General features: G+C 39.8%; 1 protein-coding gene across 4 annotated transcripts in view; it reads right to left on the bottom strand.

The window, feature by feature from the left end:
- Positions 1-13,946, bottom strand: part of LOC147304993 (TOX high mobility group box family member 2-like) — an 82,824-nt gene extending 68,878 nt beyond the window's left edge. For 3 of the 4 annotated variants that reach the window (XM_086278119.1, XM_086278120.1, XM_086278121.1), the window contains exon 1: positions 13,365-13,946. In XM_086278119.1, coding sequence (XP_086134245.1) covers positions 13,365-13,469 — 105 coding nt within the window. In that variant the 5' untranslated portion in view covers positions 13,470-13,946. The remainder of the gene's footprint in view (positions 1-13,364) is intronic. The other variant, XM_086278123.1, reaches the window with a different exon arrangement.
- Between the last annotated feature and the right edge of the window lie 9,890 nt (positions 13,947-23,836).

Genomic DNA, 23,836 nt, shown 5'->3' with positions numbered 1-23,836 from the left:
GTTTGTTTTTGTGCCCGATACCTAGCCCTAAGCAAACACTGCCATATCTCCACTCCACAGCCCTTGCAGTCTCAACATTTCCTTCCCTATTGTGAAGGGAGGCCCTGGCATGTTGAGCTTGCTCTATGTTTTTCTTTTTTTTCTTTTTTCCCCCCCCTACAAGCTTTAGCCAAGCTGCCAATTGCTCTCAAAGAATGCATGCTTAATTGAGAAATTTAGTCGAGGTTCGAGATGATGAAATGCAGAAATGTAAGTAGTACACTGCAGAGATGCTATGAATGTTGTGTATGCGTTATATACATAATGTATGTCATTATACTGCCTGATATCATATCTTCTGGTATGTCACAAGAAAGCTTTCTTTGTTTGTTGTGCCGTAGACGTGATAAAGGCGTCATTATTTGGTCTGCTCACAGCTAACAGTAAAATCTGCAGTGAAAGGTTTCATTCGCATATTTTCTCCCCTCTCAGCAATGTCTGCGGCTTGAGTGACAAGGCAGGTTGAATTCATAACGCTTTGACAAAAATTCCATTTAAGAGGGAAAATGGCATTGAATGTCATTCCATTACTGCAGATGGCAAACATGGGAACACTTTAACCCAGAAGGCATTCACATTAACTTATACAAAACAGCAGAGAGACTCTTTTTTGGGGCGCTCTCTCCTAATATATGTACAGTACTGGCGTATTTCCAGCCAGAGCATTTCAAGAGTAGTCCTCCAAAATGTACTCACTTATTTGATTTCATCCCTTTTCACCATTTGTCAAAGCCCAAAGTCACAATGCATTGTGAAATGACTTCTTAATGTGGAGTAATGAGGCTGTCATGGCAAAGCAGTCTCTGCTTGTTTGAGTTTGACTCATGTCGTAGATTCAATTAAATCAGCTGAAGTCAAGCTGGCCCCAGGCCAGATCGGTAATGCTTGACCTCATTCAAACAATGCTCAGACATATTGAAACAATAAGAGGAAGGGCCTTGAGTCAGTTGCAAAAGCAAACCCCACTAAAAAGCGATAAGGTAGAAAAATTACTGTGAAGTCACCAAAGTGTTTGAAAATAAAATAATCATGTAGGCATGCATCCTCGGGCCAGATCTGATGTATATTTCTGGATGTTGTTGGTGACAGACTTTTCACTTGTGTAAAATCTGACAGGACATGACGGCTGTTTTTGTATTTGGAGGCATGTTCTGTCATCAGAATCATGGATATAATGGATAAACGTCCATATGAAACATATTTAAAATAGAACAAACATAGAATTGTGGTAAATGCAATCTTAAGTTGTAAATAAAAGATAGAATATCTTTATCACCAAGTGTTCTGGTACTTCCTCCACCTGTAACTGAAAAGAAGATCGCTTTAGAGATAAACCCACCTAACAGGTTTTAAACACAGCTGGCCCATTTCTTCTTTTGGAGGTTTACTCGTCCTCAGAAGGCTAAACTGATTTATTTGGATGTTGAAATGCCTGGAATCTAAATCATGACACAAACACTCCCAAGGCTATGTAAACAACCTTTCCAGTTCCAATGCACACCCATGCTTTCTGAGCAATAACTTGAATGCCAAGGCAAGAAAGCATTTCTCACTTTTAAAGGGGTCTCCACTGTTACAGCTACTAAGAAGGGCGCTCCTCAACTTGTGCGGCTATCTTAGCCTCTGCTGTGAAAGCACACTCAATAATGTCACATTTAGCATTCCTCACATGCAAACGTAAAAGCACAGAACTGACAGTGATATCCTGAGGGCTATGTAGAATAAACAACAAAATGAGACAACAAAATCAAAAGGAAACATCTTGCTTTTCTCACTCTTGTTCCTCTATTTACTAGAGCAATAGCAGTTACAGTAAACAGAGCGCACAGTCACACACACACACACGCGCGCGCGCACATTAACTGCGTCTCGTTAAGCGTCATTCCCTCTGGCCTTTATTCCATTAGAAATTAAAACTCGGGACAATTAGTGGCAGATTGGTCTCAGCTCAGTACGCCATAGTCGCACTCTCAAGGCTTCAAGATGACTTAATTACCGGTGTGTCTGAAAACTGTGAGATGGCAACACACAGTGAATACCTGGAGCAACTGTCAGCCACAACAAGGTTGAATATGTGAAGAATGAACTTCTGCTATACACCTGAGAGAAAAAAGAAAGGACAATCATCCAGAGACAGAAGAGATGATTGTGAGCTTAACGGAATAAAGACACTTTTTTGTTTTGCTACAATTTGAGACTTACTTTAGTTTAGCATGATGTGAGTTAAGCACTGAAAAATTACAAACTACATAGAAAATGCACAACCCCGATAGTCTTTGATTATTTCTTGGGATGCCTCATAAGGGAGGGAAAAGGTCAAATGTCGGTGAGTTTATATTTCTCAAGGCACTCATTTCCTTATATAGGACATTTGGTATTTCACTCTTGAGTATTAGTTTGTCCTTTCCTCTGGATGGAAAGCTTTACTCACTGACGGGAATTACCATTTGTGCACATATTCCTTATACACTGAATATCAGCTGGTCACTCTTTAAGGTAGCAGTGCAGGTGTGTTTCCATGCAGACACTTCAGTAGTGCAGGCAAACCTAAATTAAATACGTGTGTCTCCATACTGTATGTTTCTGTGGATGTGAATATAGAAAGTGAGGTAATTTTTCCAAAGCCATGAAGGAACATCAACAATAAACTGGGATTTTTTTTTATGTGCTTCATCACTCTCCTTATGACAAGGACACAAAGCACATTTTTCTGTAATTGAACCAACCCTAGTTTATGTAACGACTGACCGTTCTGCCCTTCAAGCTATAGTGAGACTGAAAGAGCGATTTGATCGCTACATGTACTTGCTCTTGTCATGTGACACCATGTCCCATTATATTGTGATGTTGTCTCAGGAGGAGAGGAAATGAAATGCCTTGAAGCTATGTGGGAAACGTGCGTGTGTGTGTCCACGAGCATGCACATGGTGGGGCTTCAGAAGAAAAAGTGAGCAAGTACGAGTCTATCTGACCCCGTGCATGTATCTGCGTGTGGTCCTGGTATCAACTTGGCCTTACGTGTCTTAATTTTGGAACTTATCCATTCCTAATCATTGCCCATATTGGCAGTCTTTGTGAACAGTTTCATCCAAAATGTATCAAATGATTCTGTGAGACTGGCATCACGATCCCACACTTTAGGCATCAAACACCATGTTAGCCTTTAAATAAATAATACTGACAAACAGAAGAATAATCTGATGCTTTGAGGCTCGTGGGAGGATACTAAAAATATTAAAGAATTATCACTAGCACGGGGTATATTGACGTTAAAACTCCAGCAAGACTGAGAACCAATACAATCTCTAACTTCGCCCATAGCACAGGTTAGAAAATTACAACGATTTAAAATGGATGTTTGTATAGTCAGGGAATATCTAAATGATCCTGTAACTGAGTCTAAAGTCAAGGTCAAAGTTCTTTCAGACACAAACGTGCTTTGGTTTGACCCCTGGCTTCATAAGTCTAGATTCAATGTATCTCATGTTTACTTAATTTCACAGTTAAATAGCATTTCGTCTTCATTCACCTCTTTTCACTCACTTTGTGTTTATAAATCACTTTGCATTTAATCATTAGTTATCGTAAATCTCTTTCTCTCTTCCAGACTTTGTCTTTTGTCCCGTCTCCTTCCCCTCGAATGCCGGAGGTTTCTTCCTGTTAAAAGGGAGGTTTTCATTCCCAGTGTCACCAAATGCTTGCTCAAAGGGGGTCATCTAATTGGTACGGTTTTATCGTGCTTTGGCACAATATAAATTGAATTGAATAACGTGTCCTTTAACGTGTCTTGACACACTGGACTGCAGGGAGATTGCAGTCCTGTTGTAAAGTGTTGGTTTCTCAGTTTCTCCGATTTGCATTTACGCGTTCTTTCGCTTTGTTTTCACTAGATTTTTTTTTCTTTTGCTTTCACTCGCGGGTAGGGTTTAGGCATTAAAAGTACTTGTTTGGGCTTTGCAAAGAGACTGTGGTTTCAGTTAAAATATGCAACGTTAACCCTGGTGTTTGAAAATTTAAGCTTAAGCCTAAACAGTGTCTTGAATGTGATGCCAAGGGTCCTGAAAAGCTGGAAGTAACCCGGTGCATCAGAACACTAACACCTTGTGTATATCTGTGAGATGCAGAAAGCTGTGACAAAACAGCAGTATTTGACACCCCAGCGTCTGTGTGTGTGTGAATGGACTGGCCTGACCTGGATAAATGATTATTAGTGAGCCCTCCTATTGTGGCTGTGCATATTAATAACTCGAGTGCAACACATGTGGGTAACCACACATTACTAAAGTACTGTGACTTATTTGGGGGTGATTATACTGTCATTTCTACTCACAGCGAAAAGATTTGACGAGTTTTTAGCACACTTTCTTTAGTCACTCATTGAGCGCATACTGTAGGATGAGGTTTTGTCTGAGATACAGAGGCGATAAATGCATTTAGTTTCTATACAGTGGGTTTTATTTTGTTACTTTCATGTATTCTTAAATGTAATGGGGATTTTGAGCTCAAACCACAAGGCGTGAAAAAAAAAATTGCAGGGGAAACACTGTATGAATTCATCTCAGAGTTTATAGTTTAAAGCTGCAGTTCTTCCTGTCTTTACCCCTGTACGGTTTCTTGAGTGTACGGTGGGGGCAGTAGATGCTTTTGATCTATACCAATAACAGAATCCGCGACTTTCTACCTGAAATATGTACAGCGTTTAATGACGGCTCTGTCAAGCTCTGTGTAAGACCAGCAATTATTTAACTGTGCGCATATCAAAACACTGTTTCAGTTCTACAAATGGCAATAGATCTAGATAGTGGGGGGAAAACACTTCTAAGTTTTTAACAATGAGAAAACTGGGGACAACACGTGAAAAGAAATTTGTGGGATTTTTTTCCAACAAGCCACCGTGTCCGTTGAAAATTTCCTTGGTGTGCGTCTCTGTGTTCAAGGGATGTTGCATGAATGAGCATTCTGCATTTAGGATTCAAAAGAAAACAGCAGCTCCTGTCTGCATGAAAACCAGGGCTACGGTGCTCTGTATCAAGTGCCATTGTTTTGGTAATAGTAAACCTGGGGCACTTGCCAGGAGGCATTAGTCATTCATCTAACAAGTTCCACAAAGCAAACCACAAAGTGCTCTACTGTTGACTTCCTCCTATTGAATTCTAAGCACATAAGCACATTTTCAAGTCTCTTACAGCAAGGTAACTTTCGGATGACTAGCTACCTGAAATATGGCTGCTATGTTTGCTTATTTGTGCATTTCCTTGACAAGACGGCAGCTCTTATGGAAGCATGTAGGATTTTAGGAGCGTGAGGGAGAGAATGAAGAGAGAGAAGCAGCGAGGTGCCGGGTGAAAGGCGGATAGGAGGGGATTAGGGCGGAGTGCAATTATTCAGCAGGCCAGGCATACGACATGATCTCTAATTACCCACAAAGCAATGTGTAACCCAAGCCACAGATTAGGCTGCATTATCAGGCTTAATAAAACATGACCATCTCTCAGTTTCACTTGCTTTTCCTGCCCCGCTGCCACAAACACTTGTTTCTCGTTGTGACACTCGCTTTGCAAAGTTCGTAACCACACTGCACTTGTTGCTTTTTAAGTGCAGCAACAAATATATTAAAGTGCAAAAGCCCAACCAAGGCACGTGATATCTCAGGGTTTAAAAAAAGAAATCAATTAGAGCTAAAAGGTCCTTGACCCAAAGAAAAACACTTATTTATTGTGTTAGATGCAAGACACTAAAATACAATACTCACAAAATTACAAAACTAAATAATGAGGAAAGGCATTTCATTAAGAAAAGCATAGGGCAAAGAGGTTTTTATTAACATTTAGGTTGACCCACAATTGAAATCATCAAATTCCCCATCATTAGTGTAAAACTATTACACCATCCCTTGTAGGCCTTTAAACTTGGTTTTCAATACGTGAACTGGCTTTTTCGTTTTAACTTTAAAGGAAGTAGCTTTATGAGTTAAAAAAAATTATATACTCTTAGGCATCAAACTACCCAAGAATATATAAAGTGGTTAAAATTAGCACACCCTCTGAGCCAACAACACTTAAATCCCTTTCCCAGCTGCCATAGACGGAGAGGCGGGGTTCACCCTGTATGGGTCACCAGTCTATCACACGGCTAGCACACTCACATTTACACCAGCATGCATGTCTCTGGACTGCGGGAGGAAGCCGAAACACCTGGAGAGAACTCGTGCACATACAGAGAGCATATGCAAACTTGAAACAGAAAGACCACAGCAGGACAGTGTATTTAAACCCAGCACCTTCATGCTGTGAGGCCACAGTGCTTACCACTGCACCACTGTGCTGACCCTGCTTGTATATCACTAGTAATGATCTGATAATAAGATAAGATAACATTGACTGGCTAGCATTCAGTGCAAAATGAGCTTAAGTTTATGTAGTTTAAGTACAAGGTACACTACCCCTGCTACTTTTGGGCAAAATGTTGAATTCTTTACTTGCATGTGAAAAACCCTGACTACATGTTCCACCAGCAATGTACATAAAAGCATGCAGGCATATGCATACACATATTCTTGCTTGGTTCACGTGGGTTGTGCCAGTAAGTGCTGCTTTAGGCTATGGTTTTTCACTACTGTCTACTGTGTTATTAACAATTCTATAAAAAGATCCGCTCAAGTTTCCCTTTCCTGTGTGTTAACAAGTTTGCTGAGCTGCTATGAGGTTGCTGAAGCCTAGCGAACATGCAGACAGTCCCCAATAGCAGCAACACCACTGACCATATGTCATAATTTCCAAAATCCTACTTTTCTATCCTCTGTTTGTTTTTCTTAGCGACATCACTCATCAGCATGGCTCACGGCCAGCATGAGACTAAATAGGTCGACAACACAAAGACAGGGCCTCTTTCTTTAGCCTTCCCTCCCTTTTCACAATCCACAAGCTTCCTCTGATCTGCCTACCCTCTTATTTCTTAAACGTCTATCTCTAGCCATTTCTTTTTCCATCACTCTATAGAAACTTTTCCCTTTTTCTCTATTTTAGGAAAATCCCATCCCATTACCTAAACGAAAAGCGCTGAAAAAAAAGCCACTAAAAAACTATTACCTCTGTACTTTCTGTTGTGCTTCGTTTTCTGTCCATTGTAAACGATCGTGGAGCTCATCATTAGCTCTTGAAGAGGAAGAATGAGCCACAGTTTGATTACCTCGGTGGCTCTATGGTCTGCTTACTGAATTGGACGCAGACGATTACAGCCTTGCACAGGCAATTATATCTGCCTGCTAAATATGTCACACATAATAAACACATGCTTCTGACAGACAAGGGACAAGAAGAAGTAGTCACAGTCGGGGGAAAAGAGGAAAGAAAGTAAAGACATGATCACATGGGTTTATCAACCCGGTCTTGCTCAAGTGGAAACCTCTAACAGTCCAAATGACTGCATGCCAGTGAAGTCGTGAAAGACAACAGTCGCTCAAATTATGCAAGCCAAAGATCTGCTAGTGAATGGCAACCCTGGAAGAACAAACATTCTTACAGATTATTTTTCCTCCCATGAGTGAGATAAATCCACGCAGATGAGCCCCGCATTGAGGTCGAAATATCTCAAAATTCAAGCTTTACTTTAGAGACTTTCTGATCATTTCAGTCTGCATGTACAATAATCTGAGGTAATCTGAGTTTGGACACTCTCCCTTCAGACCACAATAAGATCATGGTACTGACGCCAGGCTGGTAATATTTGTAAAGAATACTGAGTCAAAACAAGGGAGGGAAAGAGCCTTAAACCCCTGGCAAGGCACTTATATCATGGCCTATGGTGTTTGCACAGGACATACCTCAGGAAGCTGAGACAACTGAGAGTGTTTGTCCAGCTTTCAGCCTCCTCCATGCATACATAGGCAGAGCACATACATGCAGCACATACAGCACAGTACATACATAAATCACATAATGGACATTTTGTTTATATGACTGTACATATTAACAGTAAATGTATCCAAGACTGTAGATCTGTACATTAGATACACACAGTAAATATGTAGAGTATTTACATATGCACTTACATGCAATGATTAAGTAAATACACACGCGCTTTAAATTGTGGTTAATCAAGCTATTAATTCATTATTTCAGCCAATTACGTCTTGGCGAGAACACGGGGAACAACAAAGATTTAACTGTCTTGCCCCAAAATACAAAGATATAAAGACAGGAGGAGCGGGAAATTGAACTGCCAACCCTGTGATTAGTGAGAGACCCACGCCACAGTCAGCCAAAGTCAAAAAGCAACATTTACACAACGTCACATTTACAGTGATGTAAAAGAAGGAAGACAAGTCCTTTTTCACACAACCAGAGAACAGAGGGATTGTTTTCTGGATGCACGACTTAACTGATTAAATACGTAACTCTTTAATCATTTCAAGGCACATTTTTGCACTCCTTTACATTTTTTTCAGTGTAGCTTTTCCAGCTGAAACAGCTGCAAGTTTATTAAATATAAACCCACAATGAACTCTGTCACCAATACAGATAGACAAATAGAGCACTCCCCCACCCTACGCATCTTCTAAATGTGTTTTCAGCCATTAACAAACATAATCAACATTTAACTAAACACCCAGGGGCCTACTCTGCAGCAGGTGCTGGCTCTGTTTCTTTTTCTTTCTCCTTCTTCTGCCATAAGAATAAGAATGCCATCGCATTGCCCCATGGGAAGGCCCGGGCAGACAAATGTAAGCACACTGCAGCGGGGCGGCTGGTCTTAATTATTGTAACAGACGCTGAGGGGGATGCACTGGTGCCCACCAACGAGAAAGTAGCTTAGTGCTGCCATTGCCAATAATTAGCACAGGGAACCCCCACACCCCCACCCTCACCACTCACACAATCATACTGTGACACTCATAACCTAGATCAAACACAACGACTACATTTTAAGGGCCAAACCAAGAAACATGCGGCATTTTAAAGCCGTGTATCATCGTGTGTCTCATTTCCTTAATCTGTCAAAATCCATCCAAAACACAGCTGGCAAAAAAAGCAGAAAACAACCAATGCAGGCATCTTGCGTTTATTTGGGAAGAAGACTTGTCCAGCAAAGTCGCTTATGAAACAAAAAGATCATATGGCAAGAAATATCTGTGCCATACTCTGGGTCCTGTGACTCAGCCACTGTCAGAGCCAATTCCAGTTTTATTGAAATGATTTCAGATGGTTGGAATCCCTATTAAAACCTCCTCTGTGTGTCGGGGCAGGGAGAATATGATTTAGTAGCTGTTTTTGCTCTGCCCCTGTTCGCTGTGTGTCACCGGCCCTTACTGTGGTATGCATGGCCTTCCTCTGCACAGGGCTATGAAAGCAATTGTGATTGTGATTCTGTAGTCAGCAAAACGCTTGAATGGCCCCGAGTTAGCATGCACGGGCACACACACACACACACACTCACAGTGTCCCCACACTGGGCCACTGATTACTTCAACCCATTTGACTCACGCTCATCCTTTGATTCTCCCTTTCTGCCTCTCTGTCACATACCACAGAGTTTATTACAACAGTGAAAACACTGCTCAACATGAGCAGGCACTACAGCCAGCATTACAGGCACTGGCTAATTTGTCAGCCATCTTTAAGTACTTAAGTTATTAAAAATAGCCCCTAGTAGATTGAGGCAAAATGAACCGTAAATTCATAAACAGTGTTTATTCAAGAGCTTGTTTCAGTTGAGGATGATCAGTTGATGGAAGCTCGCTGACTATGTTAATGCAAAGTAATCAAACCTTTGCACAGCACAGACAAGGTAGTCCTATAATAAAAAATAAAACTGAGATAAGGCATTCAAATGGAGCACATCATTCCCCAGCTTATCTGAGGCAGGGGAGACCACCAACTAACAAAGCCTGCTCTTCAGTTCTGCTCTATCTAACCAGATATCAGTTGTTGGGAGGATATATGAGCTGGGTGGGGCCTGAGTGTATAAACACAGGCCTTACTATCTCTGCACTCTATTGCTATATTGTAGGCAGCACCTCACTCCAGCTACAGCAGCAGCAGCGGCAGCAGAAGCAGCAGCAGTCAGCAATGTTTGATTAAGGTATTCAAATAAAGGAGCAGACACTGTGTTCCCATTTCACAGAGCAAACCAAAAGTGCTGGACAAACGAATAGCCGCAGTACAATTACAGTTGGACATGTTGTATACGACAAGATGTATCTGTTTACTTTCGGTGCTTACTACACTGCAAATTTGTGCACAGCATATATGAGTAATGTCTGTGCCTTGCAGTCTGTCAGGAAGCTGACAGCATTAAAAACACGGTACAGTTTCATATCACCATCAGAGCACAAAGCTTTTGTAATGGTATTATTTTGTGTGATTTCTCCCTGGCTGTGGGAGTTCACCCCAGTAATAACACAGACTCTCACAGTGAAATAAAGGGAGTATTGAAAGTACTGAGCTAGATATCTTCAAGGTTATTTATAGACCTTTGTGAATCACCTCAATCTGCACTTAAAGTACCTTCTCGGTGCATTTTTTTTTGCTTTTATACCCTCTGTTTTTTTCCACTGAACAATGGATCAGTAAACACAGCCTTACCACAAACTGATTTGGTTAGCAGATGATTCATGTTTTTTAATGGATAACTAAAGATAACTGCTCCAAAACCTTGGAAAACTTTTCCTACCTGCAAAATGCGGACAACACTGCCAATTTAACAGAAGTGATTTATGCACTGTCATATTGGAAGATGTTACAGAAAGACTAAGAAACACCTGACCTAGAACATGCACTGAAACATGAATGAAACCAACGACGGCTCCAAATGAGCAACATCACAAAGGTCGAAAGCATGACAGGAGCACGTGTGCCCTGGAAGTCACAGAAAGTTAAACTCAGCTCGTGTCCGCACACAGTATCCAAATTGAGTCAGCAGCAACAGCAGCACACAAAAAAAGAGGTTTGCAAATAAACAGCTAAAATACAAACACATGCTCATTTTATCCAATTAAACTCGTGCGTGACTCAGATTAACACCATTAATTTCACAGCGATAAAAGGAGAAATGTTTTCTCAGACTGTAAATTGCTTTAAAAAAAAAAAAAAGGGAAAAAAAGCAGCCATAGAAAAATAATGCTAAATCGCATCTGGTGTTTCTTTTTATTCAAATTATTTTGAATCTTTTCCAATAATAATAATCCCAACTGAATATATTTGAGCTAAACCGAAAGCCAACAAATCCACCAACAAATTCAACTACAAACCAAAATACCCGCGTGAATATGCAAAGTAAGCCCTTCAAAACAATTGACCTCAATGCTATGATTAGCCTTTTTTTTGGCTCTGTGCGTAGCTTAAGAAAGAGACACGGGATGGGATTTGAAACTGGCCAACCAATTTTGTCAGAGATGGTTAGCAGCAGGCGATGTGATCTGTAGATAAAGTACCTACACAACAAATCTGATGTCTGTTTTATGCCGCAGTCGCTTTGACAAGTGCTTGAGGAAAGGAACTTGACCTTGTGCACTGTGTCAACAGGACACCAAATGATCCCTGCTGGGGCCTGCCTCATTTGCATTGCTAGTGAAGGTAGTTAGTGTTACACATGTGATGATAACAAATTATTCCTCCCCTGGTGGAAAGAAACCCAAGTAAAGGCAGTGAGGGGGATTTCAATAATTCAAATGAACACTTGTATTTTCGAGGGCCACCACACTTTATGTCTAAGTGACAATAGTTGGTTTCTCCTCTGCGAAAGCTCTTTATATCGTTTAATATCAACTGGCTTTGTTTCCGAGATTCATGCAGTGCCTGGATATCAGCATATTCTTAGGATTATCCGCATGGTGGATGATCTCAATTCATTTGACCTACAAAAAAAGATAGCCTGTGCAGAGGAGACAGTTATATGGGCCCATTTTTGTGTCACAGGTGTATCGATAAAAGCTTTATATGGACCTTATTTGTGATCAAATGGGAGGCGCTTATAAAAACCAAGTCCAGTTCGCTTTATCTGTCTTTGACACTTGGGCGTTGTGTGATCAAACCTTAACAAAGATTACTGTTGTGCTGTTTTTTGTTTATTTTTTGTATCTATGTATCTACACTTGATTACTGGAATGTCCCTGTCAGTTACAAAGATTTTCCATTGCCCACACAGTGAAAGTAAAACATCCCCAACTGTCTTTTGCATGATTTCCCTCATTGTCATACCTGAAAGCCGTGTTTTATTTGAGAAAGCCAAAGAGCTCCAAAGCACCGTTGCCTTATAAGAAGTATACAGCAGCAGGTCAGCATCCTGAGCCTGGTGATTTGTAATATTCCAAGCACGGTGAGTGAAAACAACAAACTCTTATTCAGTGATTGCAGATGGCTGAGATGCTGTTAACACTAGCGGAAGCTGTAAATTAGGCAGTTTAAAAAATTTTTGCTAGTACTTCCACGGGCCATACGTTCACTTTGCGGTACTTATTAGTACGTCACCTGTAATCTCTTCTTCCTTTGTGGTGTTTTTATCTCTCATGGCAGCTTTTCAGTTGAATACATTTGGAGTTCTAGTGTTTTTCCAGCTTCTGGATTTGTTTGTTTTTTTGTTTAGTCTTTTTTTGTTGTTGTTTTTACACTGCTAAGTCTTTCTTTCATGGGCTGATTTATTTCTCTGCTTCGTAGTTTTGGAAAATGTCAAACAGCAAAATATTCATAATGTTGTTTAAATGCCACCTGCTCCCTCACTCGGGTCAGTGCAGTTCACAAGGCTAAAGGCGCGGGTGTCAAAACTGAAGGAGAGAAGAGGGATACTTGTACAAGCCAGACTGTGGTTTCTCGTTGCAAAGTAATTAACGGTACATTACTGGCACGGATCCATTTAATCGCTGAACTCCCAGCGGAAAAACCATGTAAGCCATAAGAAATCATTGAGAGGGAAGATAATGTTGGATTCAGAGAGCAGAGCGGGGCAGTATGGATTCTATACAGTCCCTGGTATTCCACATCGGGTGGGACACTTAATGTTAGCTTTGCGCAAAATTCAACTGCAGTTTCACCGAGAAAACAACACAATAAACATGCTTGCAAAAGAAAAAAGAAAAGTTGTGCCGCACATTAAAAAAAAACACGAAAACAGAAAAGATTACAAGTTTAACTCTAAAGTAAGTAATATAAATTGTGACAGTCTTGCACCGCACTAGATTAAAACCAGTGCACCCTGACCCAGGTGCGTTCGGAGCAAGTGGGCGCCTCTGTATAAAACGCCTCCAAAACACGCATTTTTATTGCGTGAACGTGCAGACAGACAGGTGAGACATCGTTTCAGTGCACGAGACTACACAAATAGTTATTTACCTTGTTTGTGTGATAATAGTCCAACGAGCTCAGGCAACTTGGATCAGTCGGTAGGGAGCATGAACCCACATTTGCCGGGGGCGCAGGATAAAATCTCACGTCCATCTCAGACTGTGCGAGACTGAAGGCATGAAATCACTTTCAGCGTCTTTGACGTACTATTGTCCTGGCAAACACAGCGCCAAAGCGGGAGAGACGAAAAGAAGTGAGGGAGTTTTACTCGGCGCACTCTTCCCTCCTATCCGTTCGCGGCCGAACTTCGGCACCAACTCTAAGTGATGCGCAGTCCTCCTCAGAGCCCCGCACCGGGATGCGAAACACTCACTCACTCACTCAGTCACTCACTCAAAAGCGAGAGTACAAATTCACAGATAACACACGTGCTGGCAAAACAATGCAAACATCCAACTTAGATCCTGTCTTACTGGGTATTTCTAAAAGCTGAACAGCAGCCCGCAAACCTGCAGCCTGTCCTGTCCCGCCGCTCTCAGGACTCCATACAGGCTTTGTTATGGAGGTGCATATTCTTGCATTGGTTCCAGTACAGAAGTGGTTGGACTTCCCTCTGCCATGCGACCTCTGCCGATAATAAACGGGAAAGAGGAACGGAGGGAGAAGGGGGAGGGGAGATTGGTGGCTGCCTTGGCAACCGCTCTCCTTTCTGCAACTGCGCGCTTCTGATTAGCTGGAAATGTAGTAGTGTGCACGAACGTGCATTATAAAGCGCACTCTGCTTCCATCAGAGCTTCATAAAGGCTTCCATTTGGGTTATTGTGCCAAGGCGGAAGGGAGGAGATTGCAGTCTTTCTGTAGTTCGATCATGTTTTTTGTGTATTTTCATTTTTCATCTGCTTTAGACATTGTAAAGCTCCTTGAGCTTTACAATATATATATCACTCCATTATAGCCTCCATTATAGCCTATATAAAGACCCATCACCCTCCAAAGCAGTACGAATGTACATGTATGCCCATCTTCTGATTTACTGTATTCGTTTTTTATTAAAGTTTTATACAGTTTTCGGTGTTGAAACAGGGATTAAAATGTTTATCTATGTAGGGTCTATATAGTGTTTTGCAAAAATATACCCAGAAACATTAAAAAGTAGACAACAATGCAATACAAAGATGCTGCCTTGTAGGTGTATAAGATATGGAGTGCTGAGAGTGGAATAAGTACAAGGAGGTTTAATCTTGTATTGCCACACAGTTGCAAATGTGTATGGAGACTAGCTAGGCTTGTGAGAGCTGTATCTGACAGCTCACTGAATGTGATGGATAGCACACCCTTGCCCTGTGATGTGCATGCACATTTGATGTTGAAATGGCCTATCCATGGGACCATTGTCTTTCAATCATGTCAAGGCAAAGTACAGAACAGAGCACATTTTCTGCTGCCTGGCGTTATTACTATGCCACAGTTTACAGCACAATCCATACACCGTGCCTGCACAGAAATGTTCTTCAGTCCTCTTGCTTTGCTGTTCACTTTAAAGATACCTAATTTGATCCTTTTTGGGATGCATCTGCATTAAAACAGTGATAATCTGGACTCTTTATCAGTCTTTATAGTGCTGCAGACAGGCTTTCATTAGGTGAACCTGCATGTGAATAAGGGCGCATGTAACACAGAGGAAGGGTGTAATTGTTTTCACACAAACCGTGACAGCAGCATCTGCCCACTGCTGCAGTTCTTATGTTCCCAACCTTCTGAAATTCAAAAAGCCGGTCATTATTCCAGCAGGTCTATTATGCTGCAGTGCAACCTCTTTATTTAACAGTGAGGGCCCTACACTGGTAGGCACGTCCTGCCACGGCCCGGCACACAAAGGGTTAACCACATGGCTCTGTGCCATGGCTTCATGGGAATGGAATGTGGAGTGCTGTGTGTGCAGGGCTCCTTTCCCAGCATCCCTCACTGCCCAGGCGCATGCTAATGATCAGTATTATTGAAGCACAATTGATGGGCTAGCAACCAAACAAGAGAAACTAATTACTACTAAGGCTTTATTGTCCTTTAATTACCGAAGCTCTATGGCAATTAGTGCTGCACAAAGACACAGCCCTACTTTAATCTCAAATAAAATGTGATGCAGATGAAAAAATTTGGAAGATGAAAGGTAGATAAGATAATTTGGCTTTCGGTTCATTCTGCAGAAATGATGCCTGATTTGGGTAAAGCGTGGAACAACAAAAGAACTGCTGAGGACCGTGCTAATTTAAACTGAAAATCATCTCAAAACAGATTCAGCGTGTGATATTTCAGTGACCTTGGACAGCTAAATAGCCAAAAAATGTGGATGCTGAAAACCTGTTTCCAAGTTACTGTAGAAAATATTCAGGCAAGCCTCCAACACTTGAAGTCATTAAAATATGACTTACAAAGTTGCCGTTATGAAAAAGAACAGTGTCTTTGCAAAGTCACTCTTTAGCTGTGTTACACCTTTCTGAGCTACTTCTTTACTGAAAGAACTGTTCAGACCCAGCTTGGGCAGGGGAAAGTGAACCTGTGTAATATTTATAGTGGCTAGGACTCAATATGTAGCTATGCTCAATATCAGTTTATTCTCAAGGAGACTGTGACAAGATTTCAACTTGGGACAAGATAACTTCAAATTTGAAATTGTTCTCTTTGTTCTCACTTTGAGCAGTTGCTGAATACCCTCCCTCCCCCCTTCTGCATCAGACTTTTCACAGTTTCGAAAGTATCATATCCATTTTAAACATCTAAGCGGGTTCATGCATTGTTAAAGGAGTTTCAAAATTAGTGTAAAACATACAGTAAAGTGAAGCTACACGTGTCAGTGATAGCCTCTACTAATTAAAACTAGAATTCATAAACAAAGTCACAGAGTCGAACAATATGCAATTTATCTGGAATTTGGCAATCTAGCTTCTCTGTCAACAATCATGCATACACAGCTGCTGATGAATTTCAGTTACAAAACTCTTAGCACACTGCAGAGTGCAACAAAACGTGGCAAAGAGGACAATAGTTGCGATATGCACTAACAAGAAAATAATATATAAAGGAGCAGGCAGTATAGTAGTTAGGTAGTAAGTCAGAGGTAAAGCTGGAATAAAAGGCACAAAAAGTTATGGTAATGGTTATACAGTGTGTGTTTTTTCACCTCTTCAGCCTCATTGTGTTAGCAAACCAAGTAATCTATCTGTTGTTACTTATTACATTCTGATTCTTAACCAGCTTTTTAGTATTATTGAATTATCTCATTTTTTATCCTTATTAGTTTATTTTTTACATTGACTTGCTTATAACTGCTACATAAAGCGACACACAAAAGAAGGAAATTGCACAATGTTTTTGTCACACAGAAAGCCGTGTGGGGGTAAATGTAGGTGATCTAAAAGAAGTGTGTTTAAAAAATTTTTTCCAGTGATTATTTTGCATTGAATCTAAAACAAATTTACATGATATAAACTCACACGTTTCTTAGCAGGTAGCCCCTCACCTTATTTTAAATAAAGCAGCACATTAGCACTTTGCCCGTGTGACTACATGTATTTTTCAGGGGAATTTAAATTATTATAATTCTTTTATGTAATAAGATTAGAAATAAACATTCATTTGCATGCAGCTGAATGAATTATACCACATGAGAGCATGACTTCTAATTTCTTATTTTTTTTCTTTTTCTTTTAAAAAAGTTAATTTGAGGTTGTTGGATTTTTTTTTTTAAATCATTTAGATATAAGGAAACTGAAATAACAAGGAATGACCTACATGCCATTTTGTGTAGGAAAGATTGTTCTGGTTTTGGTTTCATATGAACTTGTGTATATATGACAAACCCAGAGTAGTGCATGCTTTACTTGTACTAGTTAGTTCTGTTCATGAAAACTACGTACCTAATGGTAGATTTGTTAAGATATGTATCCATGTTATTGACACAAACAATATTAAAAAAAAACTTCCCCTACATTAACCAGGAAGGATTATTCTGTCATTTATGAGCATTAAATAAACCTTACAGTATATACAGCTTCTTCCAAAGAACACATTACCTACTCCCATACCTGCCTTGCCATCACTCCATAATAAATAACAGCAAATTCATGAATGCCTTCAGGGCACGTCCAGTTAAATTCATCTCAGGGCTAAGGGATACATTCAAAAGGTTGTTAGTTTACTGAGAATCATTTCATAAATTGTTAATGGACCCGTGTCATTACTCTTCTTTTAAAAGAAAGGAGTAGGAATATAAACAATTACTTTCCCTGGTGCCGTGAGTTTAACTATTATTTGTAACTCTGTCACCTGAGGAAAACCTAAGGGGAAACAGTTTGTCCAGGAGTGCTGACCTTTGACCCCTTTTGTCAGGTTGCACCAACCTGGATTATTAACCAGCAGTGTGTCAACAACCTGATCTAAGTTTACAAACATTAGATAAAGTAAGATGTTAATAATTCATTTACAAAAGAATGATGGGTAATTTTCCATCTGTCGCGAATATAACTTTAACCATGCATTATGAAACAGAAGAGATTAGAGGTGGTGGTATATTGTCCACAGTGCAGCTCTGCAGACAAGGAGGTCATGACCTAGTTTCCCCAGAGGTCAGCTCCCACAGTCTGTTGCTGGACTTTAAGCCTTTAAAATCTGAACCACTAAAAGATTAAGTCCATGTGTGGTTTTTCCTGACTTACTTCATACAAGGAAAATGCTCACTCAATAACAGACACAGTGCCTGTAAATCTGAACTAGCAGCGAGGAAAATGCTGAGATATTACTTGACTGACATCATGTCCTCATTGTGTCATCCACCTTGCAAATCAGCCTGAAGCATAATTAAGGAAAATCACCACAGGGCTTACATGCATTGACTCTTGATTTGGTAAAAGAGACATGTATACCTTTTCCCCCTCTGCATGAATGGCTGCAGGAAGACAGAGAAGCTCAGTGAGAAAGAGAGCAGACTTGTCAGTCTGACCACGTTTCATTTAGCACTTAATTTCAAGGAAATTTAAGAGTCTTTTAATTGCCTATAGCATTTCAGCTCTCATTCTGGGTAAGAACATACTGTAAGTCTGCAGGAGCTTACGTCACTGTTCTTTCACATCATTAAAAAGGGCCAACAATGTCTGAATAAAAACAAAGAGTGCGTTATTTTGATTGCCTGTGTTTAGTATGCGCGATCACAGCAAGTCGGCGACATTCGATCAAGATTTTTATTTTTATGGACATATCTTATCTGATACATATGAGCGAGTGCATGTTTTGTGCACACGCAGGGAAACAGGACCTATTCTTACTCCTAATCAACGTGGCACACGGCATCATTTGACATCGAAAATTGTTTGTCGTTCAGGCGGAGATATTATGAGTCATTTCTATATAAAGAAATTCAAGCATCCAATCATGGTCCCTTTCAGATGAGCAATTAGGACTCTTTTTGAGTGCTCAAATTACATATGTTTTTATCAAGTGGGAGGAAAAAAAAGAAAGAAAAAAATAGGCTAATTTGGATTCATGCATCTTTTCATGCAGAAATAATAACTGATAAACACATTTTATTTTTCAGTCAGTGCATTTTTTTTTAATTTACACAGAGTGTGCTAACATGTTATATTTGTATCATTTCATTTCATATAACAGATACTGGTATCCCTAATTTATTTAGATCTGTATATGTATAATATGGAACGACCATAAATTTCTATAGAAGTAAGTAAGTAAGTAAAACAATAAATAACTAAATTTTTAATGCAGATTCTAGGTAATCTCTATCATGCACGGTAGTGAAGGAGTTCTTTTGTTTCCATGTTCCAGCCACTGATTAAATGAAGCATACTTGATCTTTATCTGGGTTGAAGTATGATGCTTGCACTGGCCTTATCCAGGTCCTGTAAGCTCTGAAATAAGAAAAACATCACAAATTTAAAGGACACGTCGAAATAGTTTCAGATTTTTATATTGTTTCGTGTATTTATTTATTTATTTATTTTTTATGTATAAAACATTTTACAAACTAAAGTGCTTTTTAATAAAAACAGTGGTAGAAGTGACAATTTCAATTAGAATATATTGGTTTGTTTACTGGATGATCAGGAAATATTACAAATAATCAAAAAGAGATCCTGTTATTCACTGGATAATTGGAAAGTATTTCACTTATTTAGCCTACATTATACAAGCTCTTCTTCTATGTTTTAGCTTTTAAATTGGGAAAAACTAGTACACCCAGTATGTCTTTGTAACTTTGCAGACTTAAAACACTAGAGTGGGAGGACTGCTTTAGCGTCAAGCAGGATATGTTTTTGTTAGCAGGAGTTAAAATGTTCCTAGTGATTAAAACGATCATACAAGTGTCCATAAATTTAACTACAAAGCTATTTGTACTATAGCAGTTTATAGCAATCCTGTATTTTGTAGGTAACATATTTCTTCCCTATGAAACACTGACTACTCTAAATTGGCCTTGTTTGTTTTTATAGACAAAACATTTTGTCCAAAGGAACATTTTAAATCCACAGCTAAATTTTGACAGGAATTTGAATGAAAGAAGCTTAAATTATTATTCTACCCAGCACACAAAACAGTTAGTCAGTTTAGCTCACAGTTCAAGGCTATGTTCCCAAAGCCTTCTCGCGTCAGCCTTTTTAAAGGGACAAAAATATTTTACTCCTACTCTGCAAGAAGATTCACGTAGAGAGAAATGACTGTAATTACAAAATATGCAGAAAAAAATGGTAAAATGGTTAAATTCCTGAAAAGGTTACTGCTCATTCTGATGCCTCATTGCAATTATGCGTCACTGTACAATGCTTTAAGTCAAACCAAGGTTTTATTGCAGTGGACACACAATGGTGTGCTTTGTGTTGGCTAGCAAGCCAATCTGGACTATATTCTTGCTCAGTGTTTATGTGCTATTAAACCCCGCCATACCTTTTTGACAGCATTAAACACCTGGGTGATTTGAAAGAATCTGTTATGTAATTTTGACCTATTGTAGCGAAGGTGCCTGTAGGGAGGCCTGAGTGCCTTATCATGTCTAAACACACTTAGTAATGACAGAATGGAGCTCTGTCAGCCTGGTAGGAGCGGCATTGTTGCACACTGGAAAGCAGAATGGAGAACATAGTTTGTCGGTGGATCCCTTGAGAGATTGTAGATTAGAGTTTTATCGACGCTACCTCGCAACAGGATGAAGATTTTCTTCCAAAGACAGACAGAGTTGAGTCAAAGTACGTGTACTGTATGGGTCTCTCTGTTGGACTTGACTGCTTGCATGAATAAAATATGGCTGTTGAACACACTGTTCAACACTCAGGGAACAACAATATCCTTTTAAGAGTAATTTCACTTAGGCTGTGTATCCTCACCAGCCTCACCCCTTCTTTATTCCTTTTTTTGCAGACACAAACAAACACAGAGACTCATATTTTCAAGGGTGAGAGAATGCTACATTGCCATTACCAGTGAACAGAGAGGCTAGGAGGAGGGAGAAGAAAGAGGGAGGGGGAGTAGGGTGGAGGGGTGGGATGGGATAAAATCCATCAGATTTGATGGCATGGTGATGTAGATAATGTTTTCTCTTTTTAGCTCAGCTCACAGAAAAGATGGCAGAACACAAGCACTTTCACTCTCTCACACTCTGTGTTTTGAATGAAAGGGAGCACAGTGTACCGAGTTTGTGCGTCTAACATGTCTCCTTGTGCACAAACACCGTGCCCTTATACCTATCCGAATGATTGCCCCACCATTATGTGATTTAATGGTGGAAAAACCTCCCACAAAAAACAAAACAACATATACTCTTAATCCCGCTACAGCACTCTGGCAGAGGAGCTGGGCTTATACTCTATGGTTTAAAAAAAAAGAAAGAAAAAAAAAGAAACACAATTATCCAGTTTCTCATCTGTTTGCACAAATAGGGCAGAAAAGCCTTAAAAACTGCTCAACGCTACGGTAATTTGCTGCAGAGAAACATTGGAAAACAAATGTGTTCAGGAAATGTAGATGGGTTTTTAAGGTCTGAAAGCCACAGCTGCTTGGCAAGCAGGAACTGGCTCCTTTTGTCTTTTATCTTCTTCTGTAATGTGCACAGGTGCTGCTTAATTCAATTGGAGAACGTTGCCATGGTTTTACATTAATATATTTCCATGTTACCATTACGACTGTTGTCATGGAGATGATAGGACCTATTTGAACTGAAAGCAGTGATGGTTTTATGGGGGTTCTGCTCTCTCCCTCCTCTCTCTCTCTCTCTGTCTCACTCTCACTCTTTCACTTTTTTTCCCTCTTTCTCTCAGTCTCTCTCTTTCATTTGGTTGCTCCATGTCAGGTCACATGGTATGCAGCCAGATTTAAGGCTTGACTTCACTGTTCATTTCCCCCCTTTTTTACTGCTTCTAACTTAGCATTGCTGGAACAGAAGATGCATTGCTATCGTACCTGGCAACCAACACACCGAGGGATAAAACACAGCTCTCATTTGCTCATACGGGACTTTCACAGCACAGTGTGCTTCTGCTGTGATGCAAAAAATCATATCCAGTATTGTACTTATATGACAATGAAAAGAATTTTCACTTATGTTCCCACTGACTTTCATTACCATTGAACTCGTGTTGACTGAATGTCTTTTGAATCCCAAGAAAAATGCTTATATGTAAAAATAACCAGGCTAATCAGGCACAAAGGCTGGATTGCACTGGAAATGGAATTTGCTCAAAATCAAAACAACTGTATGCAATGCAGACATTTTTTTGAACATAGTCTACTACAAACATCTAATCGAGACACGGTTATTCCAATTAAAGTAATTGCACACTTTCATAAAATCAATACTGCTCCCTGGAACCGTAATTGCTTCTTTCAATCAATTTGATGCATTTTCTAGAACAAAAGGCAAAGCAGGGGTATTCAATTTACTCAAGCATACCAAAGTTGATGGAATGCTTGTATTGGCTATTAAGGCATTGCTTGTTTTCTTCTTCTTCTTAAGGATGCCAGTGGAATATCTTCAGAGGCAAGTTCAAAGTCACCTTGTTATCTCTGGATTTTGTCTTCGATACCACTGTAACTCATTATATCTGCAAGCACAAGAGGAGAAACATATTAGCACCCTGGTACCTTTCTGAAATGAGATGCAAAATGTGCCACAATATGCAGTAACTTTGTTGAAATCGACCTTAGTTTCTTAGTTTCAGTTAATGAATGTACTCACGCATAAACACACACACGGACACACGTACACAGGCTAACTTACACCTTGAAGGTCCAAATGAATACAGAGAAAATCTAACAAAAGCACCCATGAGAAACTGGGCTATACTGACAGCTTTGATCCATCAGCAAACCATGATGCAAAGCAAAGTCAAATGTGCCCTACTTTTCTTTGCATTGACTGAGCTCAAAACATTTTTCAGAATTTTTACACATACAGTATTTTAGGCTGCTCCTCCCTCAGCACTGTTTTGAAATGAAGCAAGTTAGAATTAGAAATGGGTTACAGTCTGTCTCTTCTTCTCACTCTATCTCGGTCTCGCACACAGACACACGCACGCTCGCATACAGACATGCACACGTGCACATACACGCACACACAGAGGGGAAAAGACAGAAAAACCCATGTTTAAGGCACTGCAATTTTTTCCCTTTTTCTGCATTTCATTCCCTCTTTTTTTCAGATAATGAAAAATGTCGGATATGAAACTCTGGACTCGCAGCGCAGCACCCAGCTTTCTGCTATTCTTATACAAACACAAAGTGACAAGATGGTTACTCTCTCTGCACACTGACAGTTCATTCCAGACTAGGAAAAATGTCAAAAATGTTTAGTCACGGCTGAGTGGACTTAATTACCATCCTCTAGGCTGCCTCAGAACTCAGTGCCACTAATGGTCCCGAGCTACAGATAAAATTCCATTTACAAGAATGTTTCAGCCACAAGATCTGATTTGGCCAATATGAAATATTTACTTTGATGTAATTAAAGTGACAATGCTTATCACCCATCCTGGCCCCCAAAAGAAGGGACTATCCCATTTAGATAAATATGAAAACAATGATTATTGGCCTTTTAGATCAAGTTGAGATTAAATTTAGCTTTTGCTGTGTCTGGAGATAATAACTGGAACAGTGTGAACTTTAATGAATTATTTGCATACACTGACAATCTTGGTCTTAACAAGGTTACTTACAGAGATAAAGCTGGCAATGTTTCGAGGAACCCTAAAGATAACTTATTTAAATTAACTTTTCATGAGAAAAATGTTTCTATAAAGTTTTATTTAACTTTATGTGTGTATCTTATAGCTTAAAGGTACATTACATATTTTAGTGTTACTCCTGTCACGTCGATTGACTTTAACATTTAGACCTATTGATATCTTCTGGTAATCTTCAGCAATGCTCTTGGACACAATTTTACTAATTCTCTTGGCTTTTAGAAAACTATGTGTACTTTCTGCCTTGATACAAGCAATATTTAAGATTTAAAGTGCAATCTT

Source organism: Aulonocara sp. 'chitande type north' Nkhata Bay, linkage group LG20 (assembly GCF_057382095.1).
Source record: "Aulonocara sp. 'chitande type north' Nkhata Bay isolate Kocher_YH1m ecotype deep benthic linkage group LG20, A_spYH_male_GT1.1, whole genome shotgun sequence".
Classification (NCBI taxonomy): domain Eukaryota; kingdom Metazoa; phylum Chordata; class Actinopteri; order Cichliformes; family Cichlidae; genus Aulonocara; species Aulonocara sp. 'chitande type north' Nkhata Bay.
This window is presented reverse-complemented; position numbering and strand designations above follow the sequence as displayed.